The sequence below is a fragment of the Radiomyces spectabilis genome, assembly GCF_025331425.1.
Source record: "Radiomyces spectabilis strain NRRL 2753 chromosome Unknown BYT42scaffold_17, whole genome shotgun sequence".
NCBI classification, from domain to species: domain Eukaryota; kingdom Fungi; phylum Mucoromycota; class Mucoromycetes; order Mucorales; family Radiomycetaceae; genus Radiomyces; species Radiomyces spectabilis.
The window spans coordinates 79,093-93,382 of NW_026251942.1; the positions used below are offsets into that span (position 1 = coordinate 79,093).

A 14,290-nucleotide genomic window follows, 5' to 3' on the forward strand; every position below is an offset into this window, starting at 1 on the left:
CTGTTTGGGTTTTATTGCTCTATTGCTTTTCCAGCACTTCACTTGGGTCGTATTTGCAGAAGACCCTAGAAAACGGCTAAAATGGGGGGGGGGGGAATATCTCTAAAGAGCTGCAAAACCGCCGGGCGGGCAACGGATCAGATTCCACTTGGAATCGTAATCGCTCCAAATAGACCATCCGAGTTCTTGATAAAGCTCGGCACGCATTTTCCAAGCCTTCTTTAATTCGTTGCTGTTGTCCGATCCGATACCAGCTTCGGAAATATACTTTTGCACCGTCTTCAAAGCTAGACCTGATCGATGCGTCAATCGATCCAATTTGACCTTGACAAGTGCAATACACAGATCAGAGGCATCTTCGCCCACCCACTGCTGCAATTCTTCCAGACTCGATTCAAGTTCTTGGCCGTCATTGACAAGTGTGACAGCTTGAGCCATGGTTTTGTTCTTCAAAGCGGCAATCACTTGTTGTTTCTTCTTGTCGTTTTCTTTGGTCTTTTCCTTTTGCTCCTCAGACGGATTTTCAGGCTGCTTGCGACCGTAAAACTCGGACAATTCTCGTCGATCAATCTGACCAAGAATCTTGTCCGCCAAACCTGCAATTTCCTTGGCTTGACTCTCGCCAAGTTTGTTTGGTGTGACAAGGCACTCAGCAGCACCACCTGCCGACGTCCAAATGGCATCGATCTTGTATTCGAGGAACTGAATGTCATTTCCGTGTTGAGATTCCAATTGTGATGCGATCGCTTTGTAAGCTGAAGAGTCATTGGCCGCCTTTTTGAGGTAGGTGATCTGCAAGTCTCTCATGGCATTCGCCAGATTCTTTTGCAATTCTACGTCTGTAGGTTTCTTGTCGGTTTTGTCATTGTCCTTCTTCGAATCCATAGGGTTGGGAGGAACTGTATACAGAAGTTTGTACTGGCCACCATCGACTTTGCTGCTCGTAAATGTGAGCGTTCCAACCAATGCATCACCAGGTTTAGCCTCCTTTGGTAAAGCGGAATCACCAGAAGGTGGAGCAATAAAGAATGCCTTGGCGTCTTTGCGTTCCAGGACCACCTTGGATAAGGTCGACTTGTCCGCATGATAGACATCAGAAATTGTGTTGAATGCATTAAAGTTCACCGACTTTACGTCCATATCCAGTTCGCATATCGTGGTCTTCAGCTTTTCCAGAACGCTTTCTTCTTCAGTCATCAGTTGAAGCACGATCTTATAGTCACCCTTCTTCTTCAGCTTGATATCATGAGAGTATACATCGAGATATCCCACCACTTGACAGTTGGCATCGTACACTATAAGAACATCCAACGAGGTCAGCATGGAATCCTTTATACCATTCTGTGCTCCATCTTACCAATGCCGAAGACGCCTGCCAGATAATGATCGTAAAGTTGATTCATCACTTGCGGGAAGGCCGGAGAAACAGTAATGCTGGCATCTACTTTGAATGCATAAGTGAGCACCAGCGAATACAGTAATTTGGTGCTTGGTAAGCTGTTGCGATCGGCAGCCAAAGGCGTCAATGTAGATTCAGTTGGTCGCAAATATCTTCGCACCTTGTCTTGAAGTTTAAAATAAAATAAAGAAAAAAAAAAGTCAAATCGTCAATCATCAATCCAAGGGCGCTGCAGACAGCCGCAAGTTATGATCTCGTCACTTACTGAAGGAAGCACTGATATCCACGTTATCTTCACGACGAATAGGTGCAATGACATCCAAGCGAGTGAGCTGAGGTTGAAGATGCAACGTGCTCTGACCGTCGGCAAGATTGCCAGCAATTTGCACACCGTGGAACTCAATGTTGATATCAACACTGTGCTTGCCAAGTGCCGACCAGAATTGAGCCAAAGCCACCTATATTAAGTGCATGAATTAATTTGTGCACCCCCATCGCACCCTCGTTTTCATATGACGTACTTCAAGATTCAGGCCACCACGGACAGCAAATCGTTTGGTGATCACTTGTTCTTCCGAGTGAGGGTCACTGTAAGAACCAGACCCAAGCATGAATGAATATTTTTGTCTATCCTTTTGACTCTTCTTGGGAATCAACTGCAAGACGTGAAGCATGAAACGAGCTGCACACGTTCCGACGGGCGCTTTAGCGCGTAAAGTTAAAGTTGCATAACAAGCTCCTTCCGGTACTTGAATGAAACGGCGGATGATGTCGCCAGGGTTGAAATCGATGCCTTTATAAAGCAAAGAACCGTTTTCGGGAGTGATAGGTTTGATGACCGAGACCGGAACTTTGAAAAGGGGGCCACGTTCAGGATTCTTTGTATCATAACCAAGCACTTCTCCATAATGGAATTCGCCTTCTTTGAGCGCGGTAGGATCGACCTTGATCTGGAAAGCATTTCCTATACATTAAGAACAAAATCATCGTATAAATAAAGGAAAATAACGAGAATGCCAAGGTTTTCTTGCGACTTACCGCCTGAATGAAGGTAAAGATAATCAGGAGTGGAAATCCAAGAAGTGCTTGCTATCAAAGCGATACGGGCTTCATAGTCGAATTTGGCACGATTGTAGATGGGATTCAAAGGATCTTTTTCGCGCATAAAAGTAGGATTCACCTTGACAGCAAGATACTGCACTTGGCTGGTTTCCTCGGATTCTCGCAAGTAAACACCTCGCTGCGTTCCTCGCTTAACCACAGTCACCTAGAGATACCGGCATATCAATACCATTGTGATCATTGGACTTTCTGAGATCTCATCAAAGTTACCTCGAACAAAACGTCTAGATCTGAACGATCCTGATAGGTTTCAAGGTATTCCCATGCTTTCTCCACTTGAATAAAGCCAACATTTTGCGGGTCATTGACGGATTTGGCAGTCTGAACGACGGCGGTCTTTAGGCGGAAAGGCGTAAATTGGCGTTTCTCGGCCTTGAGCGCGGAAACCATCAATGCTATGCAACCACATGCATTCGGGCTGTGAAGAGCGTCAGCGTTCATCAATCGGAGCGATTGGGGAGCGTGATGTATTTCTTTTACCTGGACATACTGGTGCCATTCTTCAAATCAAGCTTGCTAAGGCCATACATAGGTACGCTTGTAATTGCACTTCCTGGGGCATAGATATCGACGCCATTGTAGCCATCAGAGCAAGGACCCTTGGAAGACCAAGTATAAGGCTGTTCCTCAAAAGATTCAAGGAGCGCATATTCGGCCTGCATTTGCGCGTGCTTCACATAAGCGCCAACGGTAACAAAACTGGCATCCATACCGGCAGGTGCACCAATGGAACTGTAACAAGGGCCATCATTACCGGCACTTGTGACAAAAATACATCCGCATTTTCGAACGGCTTCTTCGGCCAACAGTTTGATGAAATGACCATCCGTAGGTAAACCATTGGGTTCGCCGAATGACATATTGGCCAAATCAACCTTATTAATAGCCAAATGAGCTGCAGCACGAGTAAGGCCGGGACCAGTCTCCATAGAATCCAAGCGCGCATCACCAATGCGAAGCGAGACAATTTGTGCACCGGGGGCCACCTATCACATCCCATCGACAGTATTTTAGTATCCGACGACAATAAACACGATTAAAATGCAAACATCTTTTTTTTTCTTGTGAACCTTACACCATTCAATGCCGGCTCTTCGGGGAAATTGGCAGCAGCAATCCCAGCAACGTGTGTACCGTGGCTACCTGACAATGTCACAATGCTACACGATGGTCTGTGATTAACATTTCTCTCACAGGATCAAGCTTACGCGCTCATCACCCAACTGTACCTCAACAGATTTCCATCTTCATAAATATTCACAGAGAAATTGAGGAGATCCTCTTCCCCAAAAGTGTGATACTGCAATTCTTTACGGTAATCGGTCATTGTTGGCTGATCTGAAGGAGAAAAAAGAAAAAAAGTCCAAATATGAATATTTTCACCGAAAAAGGCAATCTCCTCCTATTAGGGAAGTCCGCGGGGCCAACGAACATTACCTCGAAGATCTCCCGACTCATTCACGTCGATAACCGCTCGCCAATCCTTGCCATCAAAGAACAAAACGCAATCAAGCATAACACCTGGATCATCGTACGATTGCATTTGTTCTTTCAAAAGTTCGATTTGGGCTTCCAGGTCCAATTTCTCCTTGATAAGATTTTTATCGGTGGTTTTGCTGTTCTTCTTTGTAAACTCAGCCAAACGAGCTTGAGCTGTACTGAGGAGATGGGCATGTTTAACCTCGAAAGCATGACGACGGTCCTACATGCATGCGAAACAGTTTTAGTTATCCTGATTTGTCCTGGGTTAATCTCTCCAATTGCATCTACTCACGTCCTTCAAGCGACTCGTTAATCCAGAAGGGAATAACTCATACGCTCGCTTTAAACCGATTCTGTACTCTCCCGAAGGATTTTTCCAGTCTGGCTTGATGATCAATTTGCGACCGCTCAAACCCTGGATAACCTGAACTTTTTCCCCATTGACAGTATCTTCAGATGGCCTGACAACGGTGGTCGTAATAACATCGCCTGTAGACCGCTTAGTATCCAGCGTACAGCAGGAACAAGCTCAGTTACTCCATTTACCTCCACCCGTGCAATCGACCAAGTCAATAACTTTTGGTTTGCCGTCAGAAGTGACCTATTCATCCTAGCTTGAGTCACGGAATGACAGACAGCACCTCGACCCAAGCTTGTCACATTACCTGCATGCCAGCAGCTCCAGGATCGACACCTATGGCTGAGGTTAAAGAATTGCAGACTAATATGCTCAGGATAAGCCAAGTTACCTGTGTCAAGGATTGCGATGACAGTGTCACGGCCGTCATAGGAGGGAAACTTTTTCATGAAAGCAGCGGCTTGCGTATCTTGTTTAGGCATGAGCCCATCCACTGGATACTCATTGATGGGCTTTTTGAAACTGGAGCTCATGTGAAATTTTAAAGTTGGCGCACAAGAAGAGTGAGAAAGAGAAAAAAAAACGCACACGCTACGGAAATGGCTACCGGGAGTCATCTGGGCTCCGCTTGTCGCATCCTTATTCTGGATTTCAACGTCCGATCGCCAAGGTTCAACAGCAGCTGCCCCATTGAAAAGTGGCTGCCTTTGTATACAGCGGTACTCAACTCGCTGTGAAATTTTGAGGACTCTATTGGGCAGGGTATGGTTCACTGACAACTTAAAACATAAAGAAGTTTCCTCCTTCTCTATGACACAACCATAAGATACATGGTATACTTTCTCACATTTACAGGATAGTCCAGAATAGCTTGTTCTTTTAAATTTTCTATTGTTCGAAAAGGACCGAAAAAACCAAGATGGAGGTCATCTCAAAAATAACAAGAATACCGTAATAAACGCCATTTTTAACCATAGAAATTCCCATCAACCGGTAGTGAATTATTGAGCTTATGAATACACCTTTATGAGCAGAACATGAAAAAACCCACGTTTGTTTTTTTCCTCATAGAATCTTATAAATTGGGCCAAATGGTGGCGAAATCAAAGGTATAGGTTTGGAACATCATACGGATCTTTCGTTGTCATTATCTGTTGTTGCCTTTGTAAAGCGGTTAGAACAAGAAACCGGCAAGTCCAATGAATCAAGGTCATCCGTAATTTCGAAACACTCCAATTTAAACAAACAAGGCAGGGTCAACGTGATGGAGAGGAGAATAGATGAAGCTTAAACAAACCGGCGCATGACAGGGCTTCATGTGTCAGACGGGAAACATTTATTTTTTTCTGCAATGTTTTGCATTCTGTTTTCTGGATGTCTGATGCCAACATGATGCCCAGTCGCACAAGTTTTCGATGTCGCGTTGTGGTGACATTTTTTCCAGGCACGGTTCACCAAAACGACCATCAAAGCAAAACAATAACATCACATGAAATGTATGATGCATACAGTAGTAAACTATAACATCTGATGATAGCTCTAAAGGCATGAAGGGCAGGTTGACATATCCTCATGACTTGAGTTCCTGATCAAAATGATTTATTGTCTCAAAAATTAATGAGTTCTCTTATGGATTGGGAGGATGTTGTGGAGGAAGATTTAGACCAAAGAAATTTCCGCCGGAAACTCGTCTGACATCGCGTCTGGGCAGACTTCCTGAAGATGACCCGATGGATTCTAATATGATCAATGCATTAAGAACCCCAGATGAACAGCAAGTAAATAAATCATGTGCTTTTTTTTTTACCTGATCTCTGTCTGCTCTCAGCGATAGGCTGAGGTGAAGAAGCATTAGCCGAACCTTCAGCAGGTGATCCAGTATTGTCCAGCTGCAGTGGAGGGATAGCATTGATATTGATTCCGGTTTTATCCGACATGAGCGACCGCTGTGATGATGTGGACGTGGACCGATTGCCCTAAAAAAAAAAAGTCAAGTTGATTAGAATCCGCAGAAATTAATCAGAATTCTGAATCAACGCATGGCACTTACTCTTACTTGACGGCTAGGGGATGGTGGTACGGATCGGAAGACAAGTGGAATACTAACCATTGGACATTGTTGTAATTAATTACATGATATGTTCTTTTGCGGTTTTCTTTGCATATATTTACCCTTCGTCCGAGGGAATATCATCTGTGGGCATCTTGTGCTGTTTGCGAAATTGAAGCAGTTCACTCTTGTACTTGTTGCACTGTTGTGTTTTGCTCAAGACTAATTCGAGTAGATCGTCAATTAACGTGCTGCAAGTTAGCCGCTTGCATGATCGACACCTACATTCTTTTTCCATTTCGTTGGTTTTGTTTTTAAGAGAAGCGATCTCGGCTAACAATGTCTCTACCAAGCCTGAAGGGGTTTCAGCCACAGCTGCACCATGCTGACCCATCCATTTTTTGGGACTGCAGAAATCCATCGACAACGAATAGTTAGGTGCTTGTGACGGATGAATGATGAGAATAAATACGTACTTTAGAGATGGTGATGTTCCTGAAGACAAGGCCGCCGGTACGGTAGGTGTGTCCTGCATGAGAATGCGCGGAGAAGATGCTTGAGACATGCTTTGCTGACTTCGTAGTGAATCCAGTTGCTTTTGTAACTTGTTCACAATGAATTCTTGTTCTTGCTCGAGAGCATTTTCCATATCAATTTTTTCTTTTTGAAGCTGTTATTTTTTGGAAAGGGGATTTGATTTTAGCCAAGGCATAAGATATTCAAGGTAGTATGGTAATGCAGCTTGGCATTTGTGAGAGTAACTTACCCTATTGAGCTTCTTTTGAAGCATGTTTGTCATGTACTCTTCTTCTTGCTCGACTTGTATTAACAGCTCTCCTTTTTCTTTCTTTAAACCGGTGATACGTTTCAGAAGCTTATTAGAAATGTATTCCTCCTCTTGTTCCGCCAAGGCAGTCTATCCGCAGCCGAGAGAGAGCAAAATTCAAGGGTCAGCGTCATGGTCGATTCAAAAGACTTATTCATGCCTTCTAATGGTGTTTTTGTATTAGTTGAGCGTACCATATCCACTGTCATTTGTCTCAATCTTTGATTGTCATGGCGTAAGATATTAACATGTCCTTGCTCCATTTCCAGGTCAAACTCAAGCTTTTTGATACGAGCTTCTTGTTCAACGCATCGTTCGTGTAATTTCTTTGTTTGTGACTTTAATTGATCCAATTCCAAGATATTCATAAGATCATCCAATTGGAACATTTTTTCTGTTTGACTGTCAATCATTTTTGTCAACATAAATAATAGGAAAAGGAAAAGTGGGTTATATTTATGGGGGATGAAAATGACACCTACCTGGTGCCGGACTGCAAGCGACCTAAAGTTGCTTGAAAGGTATCTGCACGAGACTGCAGCTCCGCTTCCAACGAAGCTTTATCTTTACGTGTCTATAATTGGTATGAATGAATGTCTATTCAGAAAGAAGAACCAATGCTATAATCTTACTTGTTCCAGCTGTTCACGAAGTGAGTTGTTAAACGCTTGCTCGTTTGAATAAAGATCTTGCTAAAGTTCCAAGAAAAAAACGTCAGTATAAAACTATGAATACTCTGTCACTTTTGCGTAACACGCTTCCATTTTGTTGAAATTGACTAGTCCCCTTGTCTTCTCAAAAGGGCTCAAGGGACGAGGGAATAAAAGAAACGGTGAAAATGGTACCTTGTTGGCCATCTTATCAGATGGTGCTGGCGTCATATGAGACTCAGCGGATGGCAGGGAGTCTGACTGAAGGTGAGTTGATGACGAGACTGGTGAGGGATTGTCGGACATGGTTGTGGCAAAGGTAAAAAAAAAAAAAAAAAAAAGTCAACAGTAGTAAATAGGGCGAGCACGAGATATGGGTCACCAGAAGGGAAATAAGAAAAAAAATAATGAGGCGATGACTCTTTCTCGGCAACGCTCAGGTGCAGTCTGGGTTTCATTCTTTGACACCCACACACGCATGCTTTTTTCACTTTGTTATTCCAAAAATCAATGACGCTCTTTGCGAAATTTATGTCGTGTGAAGTTTTTCTGGATTTGACGACTTTTTTTTTTCTTTTCCAATTTGAGACAAATTCTGCAAATTTTTTTCAAATCATGCACAGCTTTTTTTTCGTTTGGCATTCGATGCTTCGAATGCCGGGAAGAGAATGGGACACGCCCTGAATTCTGAATTTTTTTCTTATTTGACGTCAGAGCCACGACATCTTTTTTGCTTGAGATCATTCATGCAAAAGAGCCACTTCATAGCAGTTAAAATTTCCTTCTAAAGTAAGGGCGATCAAATCAAAAGTAGAATGGATCGCAAAAATAAAATAATTGCAAAGTACTGAAGTTGGCTGTGATAACGGACATGTCCATGCGATGGTTTGAACGGACCATCTTCAGTAAGAATCTAGATTCTGGGAAACTATGGTTCAAAAACATATCAAGATGTAAATGTTTCGACATTAGAGTAAATTTCCTTTTTCTGATTGTTGCACTGGAAGTGTCTTTGTATGAACCGAAAAGCAAGGAGAGAGCATGACATTTATGCCAATCAGAGATTTTTCCGCAATCTCAAAACTACTCAGTTAGGAAATCTACTTGCTTTGGATTCCCTTGCAACTGACTGACTTCCCCAAAAAAGATACAGATCACCAATCAACTGTTTTTCCGAGCTTTCAGAATCTGCATTGCCCATTTTTCTGCTTTCACCAACCGAAAAAAAATTTCTGTATTGTATATAAACCTCAGTCTGTTTCCTTTTGCGAGAAAACCAAACCTCAGTTTTTTCTTACTCTTGGTTATTTCGACTTTATTATTTCCATCAAACTCATTCTAAGTCATAATGGACTCAAGTTCACCAAATGTCGTCTCCCTCATGTCACTGAAAGGGAAAGTCGCTGTTGGTATGATTTCGAACAACGGTCATCAGAAACCCTTTAATTTTCTGATTTCTGACTTTTTTTAATGATTTTAGTGACGGGTGGTGCTCGAGGCTTGGGATATGAAATGATGCGTGCATTGGCAGAAAGTGGTGCATCCGTAGCCTGCATCGATTTGTTAGCTGAATCAGGCGCTGAAGCCGTTGCAAAAATCGAATCTGAATGTGGTGTCAAGGCAACAAGTTGGGGTTGCGACGTAACCAATGATGAAGAAGTGGCCATGCTCTTTGATCAGATTGTGCAACAGCATGGTGGTTTGGATATCCTTGTTACCGCGGCAGGAATCAACAACGTCTGTCCTGCCATTGATTACACCGCTGATACGTTCCGTAAAATTTTTGATGTCAACGTCTCTGGCACGTTCTTCTGTATGCAGCAAGCGGCAAAGTAAGTGTTTGTTCGTTCCGAATTGAATTTTTGCAGAATCCTTATTGATACAAATTTCTTTTTGGGTTAGACATATGATACGTTTGGGCACAGGTGGCTCAATCATCACCATTGCGTCAATGTCCGCTCATATCACGAATCGTCCACAATGTCATGCTCCTTACAACGCTACCAAAGCCGCGGTTCTGCAGCTTACCAAATCACTGGCCTGCGAATGGGCCCCTCATCATATCCGAGTCACCGCCATTTCCCCGGGTTATTTCGACACAGCAATGAATCGCGCGGTATTAGCTCAACAAGGCGAAGAAGGCACAAAAATGCGTGACATTTGGGAAGCTAATACTCCTATGGGTCGCATGGGAGTTCCTCATGAACTTAAAGGTGTTGTTACATTCTTGGCCTCCGATGCTGCTTCCTTTGTTACCGGATCCGAAATCCTTGTTGACGGCGGTTATACCGCCTGGTAAAAAAATACCTGTGCGGCTTTCTTCATCGGGTCAAAAAAAGCCTTTTTGACCTCTCGATAATTTGATATTTTTACCACTGCTTTACCTGCAGTCAACCGAACCGAAAAAAGAAAACACATACTTGCATGTTCTCGATATTTACTCTGTAATATAACCCACATTCCTTCGGCAACTTGTATTCCTTGATTATTGTTGTTCTCAAAAGTTTTTTTTATTATTTTTTTTTTTGCTCTGGGAAAAAATGCGATCTGCAACTTTGGTAAATAAAACTTTACACCAATCAAGTTGGTTGCTTAAAATTTCCTTATTTTCTTTCGAGACATGTCCAATATTGAGAAACTAAACATTACACAAACAACAACATACGACAAGCACGAATGATAATATGATATATTCGCTACATGCATTACGTAAAAGCTACAGAATCCAAAATCCCCAATGCATAATTGAAATCCTTAATCATGTAAAGTTACAACATGAAGGTGTCTTTTTTGCGATGGAAATATCCGCGTTGCCATGGATCAAAAATAGTAAAACACTCCAGCTCTCACTGGCCAATTAAAACGCCGACATGAGCCAACACGTACCGAGGCACTGAACGCATCCCGCATCTCTTCAATTTGGACAACAATCATGACCGATGCAAAATTCAAGTTGAACGATGCAAGTGGCCTACACTGAAAAAAATTGCTTGACAGGGGTTACTGTGTATGAATTAACGTTGGACTGAATATTAGACCCTTCTCGAACCATACCATTACTTGTGTGCCCATCCTGGCAAAGATATCCGATCCAAGCTCATTGCCGCTTTCGACGCTTGGCTTCATGTTCCCAAGGAAACCTTGGCCGTCATTACCAAGGTTATTGAAATGCTTCATACAGCAAGTTTGATGTACGTCCCCCAATGATCCTCAAGGACTACTTGTTACACACTTTGCTCATTGCTGTGGTAAATGGCGGTTAGGATAGACGACGTTCAAGACGGTTCGGTATTACGACGAGCTGTTCCCGTAGCCCATCTTATCTACGGCGTACCGCAGACGATAAACTGCGCTAATTATGTCTATTTTTTGGCGCTTCAAGAAATTCTCAAGCTCAACCACCCTGCCATGGTTACCATCTACACCGAAGAATTGATCCATCTGCACGAAGGACAAGGCATTGAATTATTCTGGAGAGATACGCTCACATGTCCAACGGAAGATGAGTACATTGATATGGTGAATAACAGTAAGTTTTATGCAAAGCAAATCTTCTTTATTGGCATGCATCAAGTTGATGTGCGTTTATGCAGAAACGAGCGGTCTTTTGCGGTTGGCGGTTCGATTAATGCAGGCAGCAAGTGCCAGCGACATGTGAGTTCCAGTCATGCCCCAGTATTTGTGAGTGATGGAATTAAAACACTTTGGTTCTTTAGTGATTATACGCATCTTGTTAATCTTATTGGGATTTACTTCCAAGTACGCGATGATTACATGAATCTCCAATCCGATACCGTAAGTAAACCCCCACATGGTTCACACATATAAAAAGAAAGGCGTTATCGATCTACTTTGTAGTACTCTGAGAATAAGGGCTTTTGCGAAGATTTAACCGAAGGCAAATTCTCATTCCCGATTATTCACTCCATTCGATCTGATTTGAGCAACCGGCAATTGCTCAACATTATCAGCCAAAAACCCACCTCTGTCGAGGTAAAGAAGTACGCACTGGATATCCTGAAACGGACAGGTAGCTTCCAATATACTCGCACATTCTTGACAGCAAAAGAAGCAGCGGCACGGGCAGAAATTGAGCGTCTCAAAGGAAACAAGTTGCTGGAAAAAGTGTTGGACGCGTTGACGGTCAAAGAATAAAATTCAATCCTTGTGGGACAATAATGAACCAGCTTTTTTTTTATTCTTTATATTATATATATACATACTATGCATCTTCCTCCTCCGCATCCTGTTCTAGTTCATCTTGTTCTTCGTTAGTCTTCACAGTGCTCTTATCTTTCTTGACAGTATATTTCGTAGTAATGATCGCTTCTTCAGGGATCGTGCCTTCTGCGTTGAGATATTTGTAATCAGGCCCAAAATGCGAATCTACAGACAACAAGAAAGTGTCGAACCTGTCCAGGAGAAAAAGTACACAAATAAGTATAACTTTTTTCCCTCTCACAAACACATGATAACTTACCCTCGTTCTTCCTTTTCCGCGGCGAAAATCTTTGAGTAAATCCATTCTTGTTTGAATGCATCAATTGTATCCTGATCATTACAATATACATCAGAATTGACCCTGCTTAAAAACGTTGGTTCTCCTTCTTACCTTGTATTTATCAAAGTCAATAGCATCACGGAACTTGTTGTCTTTTTTACTGACCGCTCGTCGGTTGTAAGCATCAAATACCGGTCGCTCCAGGAGCAATCCTAGTGCGGGTGCTTTGGGAATATTGATTCTCTCGGAACCGAAGCTTCTTTCAATAAGTGACAGAGGCGTCTTGGTACGCACCACAAGAAGAGCCATGGCTAATAGATATCCTTTGTTAATTCGACGTGTCTCTTTTTTGATTTTTGGCAAGGGAACCACACCAAGCCAGCCATATTAAGGAATACTTACAGATCATCTTGCGAATTTGATGGAGCATGAATGATTGACCGTGCAATTTGACGCTAAGCCATTCCGTGTCATTAATGTAGATAGGATCGCCCACCTAATTAACGGCAGTAAGTAAAAGCCTATCTTACATTCAACGACCGACTTTTTTTCCTATACCCACATTAATACTCATAATGTATCGGTTGGAGCTTCGATCATTGTAACCACGGCCGATAGTGTAATTGTGGAAATTATGGGTTCCCTCAAACATTTTCAACGCTTCTCTGAATTTTGTCAAGTCATTGGTATCGATGCGATAAGCTTCCTTTTTCGCCATCTCTTCGTCGGTGCTGCGGGAAATATAGCGGATCACATCGCTACTGTTACCCATCAGCTTCAAATCCGTTTCGGAGGTTGGCGCTTCTTTCAATTCTTTTGGTGAAGGTGGCATGAACGCATAAGTCGGCAACAGATATTCATAAACGCGAGAATCACATCCAGTCTTTGCGTGGAATGAACGAATCGTAGGAACGTAACCTTAATAGGGGCCAACGCGGTCAGACCGTCTTCCCAATGAGCAGCATGGGCTCTTTAGACTTACCCCACACACGAATTTGTTCCGGCAAAAAGGAATTGATTCGAGGCACCACATCACTTTCATCTTCCGGAATACCCATTTTCAACGATACGACATTACCAGCAGCATGCACACCTTTATCTGTACGAGCGGCTCGCATCCATTGGACCTGAAAAGCACGGTGGTCAGATCATTGTGTCTAACGAATGATTCAGGTAAGCTTATACCTTTTTCGGATCTTCCGAATTTGCCTGCGAAATGACACCGGCTTTGCACATCGCTTCAAACAACACGCTCTCAATGGTTCGAACACCAGGATTACTTTATGCATATCGCATGTGAGTTGACAAAAAAAAATTACTCGTCACAGAGATGAAATTCAGCTTACATTTGCATGCCTTGGAATCCAGTCCCGCTGAACCCGATAAGTAATGCGACTTTTCGCTTCGCCAAACGTGGAGTGCTGACTGCAGGTGCGTCATTTTTCTTGGCTTCCTCTGTGGCTTTCCATGAGTTGTTGTTGCGAAAGTGAGCGCGACGTTCCTTGGTGGTTTTCTTGCGCTTGACGGTCTGTTCTGCAGTGGTTGTTGGCTCTTCATCGATGGCCCGCTTGTTTCCATTCACTGGCGTTTCGTCAGGCACCACCCCCGGTTGCTCGTCGGATTGTTCTCTCGACCAGATGCCACCCATGTTTCCTTATTTCTGTAAAGTGATGGCACACAGTGGGGGGGCAAAGAAGTTGGGGAAAAAAGAAGAAAGGCTAAAACCCCCCAAGGTGAGACATGCCAAAATTGTTGTCCGATTTCTCGGTGGCTTAGCGTTATGCTTCCGGTCGCTTGTGCCGTATTTGTGTAACCGTGACGGGCCATTACTTTTTTTGGCGCCACTCTTGCGGCTTCTTTCTTCTTGGCCGAGTTTGGAAGGTTAATTGAGTCTTCAACGAC

The 14,290-nt window shown here is 43.1% G+C and overlaps 5 protein-coding genes across 5 annotated transcripts; 2 read left to right on the forward strand and 3 right to left on the reverse strand.

The window, feature by feature from the left end:
- Positions 1-102: 102 nt before the first annotated feature.
- BYT42DRAFT_505315 (subtilase family-domain-containing protein) lies at positions 103-4,894 on the reverse strand (the record flags this gene model as incomplete). Its single annotated transcript, XM_051565019.1, has 14 exons — positions 103-1,295; positions 1,358-1,564; positions 1,665-1,857; positions 1,921-2,363; positions 2,438-2,666; positions 2,732-2,939; positions 3,002-3,507; positions 3,597-3,681; positions 3,751-3,854; positions 3,954-4,223; positions 4,296-4,492; positions 4,550-4,604; positions 4,669-4,697; positions 4,783-4,894. 14 exons carry the CDS (start codon positions 4,892-4,894, stop codon positions 103-105), a joined length of 3,831 nt encoding a protein of 1,276 aa, XP_051418535.1.
- Positions 4,895-5,914: 1,020 nt separating this feature from the next.
- Positions 5,915-8,216, reverse strand: BYT42DRAFT_588220 (uncharacterized protein). Its single transcript, XM_051570246.1, has 10 exons — positions 8,083-8,216; positions 7,870-7,929; positions 7,720-7,811; positions 7,432-7,639; positions 7,178-7,327; positions 6,888-7,081; positions 6,697-6,818; positions 6,534-6,633; positions 6,412-6,463; positions 5,915-6,337 (listed from the first exon to the last, which is right to left on the reverse strand). Exons 1-10 carry the CDS (start codon positions 8,191-8,193, stop codon positions 6,149-6,151), a joined length of 1,278 nt encoding a protein of 425 aa, XP_051418536.1. The 5' UTR covers positions 8,194-8,216; the 3' UTR covers positions 5,915-6,148.
- Positions 8,217-9,088: 872 nt separating this feature from the next.
- Positions 9,089-10,503, forward strand: BYT42DRAFT_145867 (KR domain protein). The gene is made up of 3 exons (XM_051562267.1): positions 9,089-9,296; positions 9,368-9,719; positions 9,790-10,503. Exons 1-3 carry the CDS (start codon positions 9,236-9,238, stop codon positions 10,184-10,186), a joined length of 810 nt encoding a protein of 269 aa, XP_051418537.1. The 5' UTR covers positions 9,089-9,235; the 3' UTR covers positions 10,187-10,503.
- On the forward strand, positions 10,428-12,042 carry BYT42DRAFT_595915 (geranylgeranyl pyrophosphate synthase; the record flags this gene model as incomplete). Its single annotated transcript, XM_051570890.1, has 6 exons — positions 10,428-10,445; positions 10,924-11,078; positions 11,151-11,416; positions 11,481-11,541; positions 11,604-11,682; positions 11,746-12,042. 6 exons carry the CDS (start codon positions 10,428-10,430, stop codon positions 12,040-12,042), a joined length of 876 nt encoding a protein of 291 aa, XP_051418538.1.
- On the reverse strand, positions 11,995-14,036 carry BYT42DRAFT_626446 (pseudouridine synthase; the record flags this gene model as incomplete). The annotated part of the gene is made up of 8 exons (XM_051572408.1): positions 11,995-12,299; positions 12,368-12,438; positions 12,500-12,699; positions 12,791-12,884; positions 12,951-13,306; positions 13,371-13,515; positions 13,574-13,667; positions 13,735-14,036. 8 exons carry the CDS (start codon positions 14,034-14,036, stop codon positions 12,110-12,112), a joined length of 1,452 nt encoding a protein of 483 aa, XP_051418539.1. The 3' UTR covers positions 11,995-12,109.
- Positions 14,037-14,290: the final 254 nt, after the last annotated feature.

Bases quoted from the DNA above. Each gene is read 5' to 3' on its own strand.
- BYT42DRAFT_588220 (XM_051570246.1), bottom strand. From the start codon at position 8,193: ATGTCCGACAATCCCTCACCAGTCTCGTCATCAACTCACCTTCAGTCA. The intron at 7,082-7,177 runs GTAAGTTACTCT...AAAAAATAACAG, and splicing joins TTCAAAAGAAGCTCAATAGG to CTTCAAAAAGAAAAAATTGA. The intron at 6,634-6,696 runs GTAGGTGTCGAT...TACTCGAATTAG, and splicing joins CAACGAAATGGAAAAAGAAT to TCTTGAGCAAAACACAACAG.
- BYT42DRAFT_145867 (XM_051562267.1), top strand. From the start codon at position 9,236: ATGGACTCAAGTTCACCAAATGTCGTCTCCCTCATGTCACTGAAAGGG. The intron at 9,297-9,367 runs GTATGATTTCGA...TAATGATTTTAG, and splicing joins GAAAGGGAAAGTCGCTGTTG to TGACGGGTGGTGCTCGAGGC. The intron at 9,720-9,789 runs GTAAGTGTTTGT...TTTTTGGGTTAG, and splicing joins TGTATGCAGCAAGCGGCAAA to ACATATGATACGTTTGGGCA.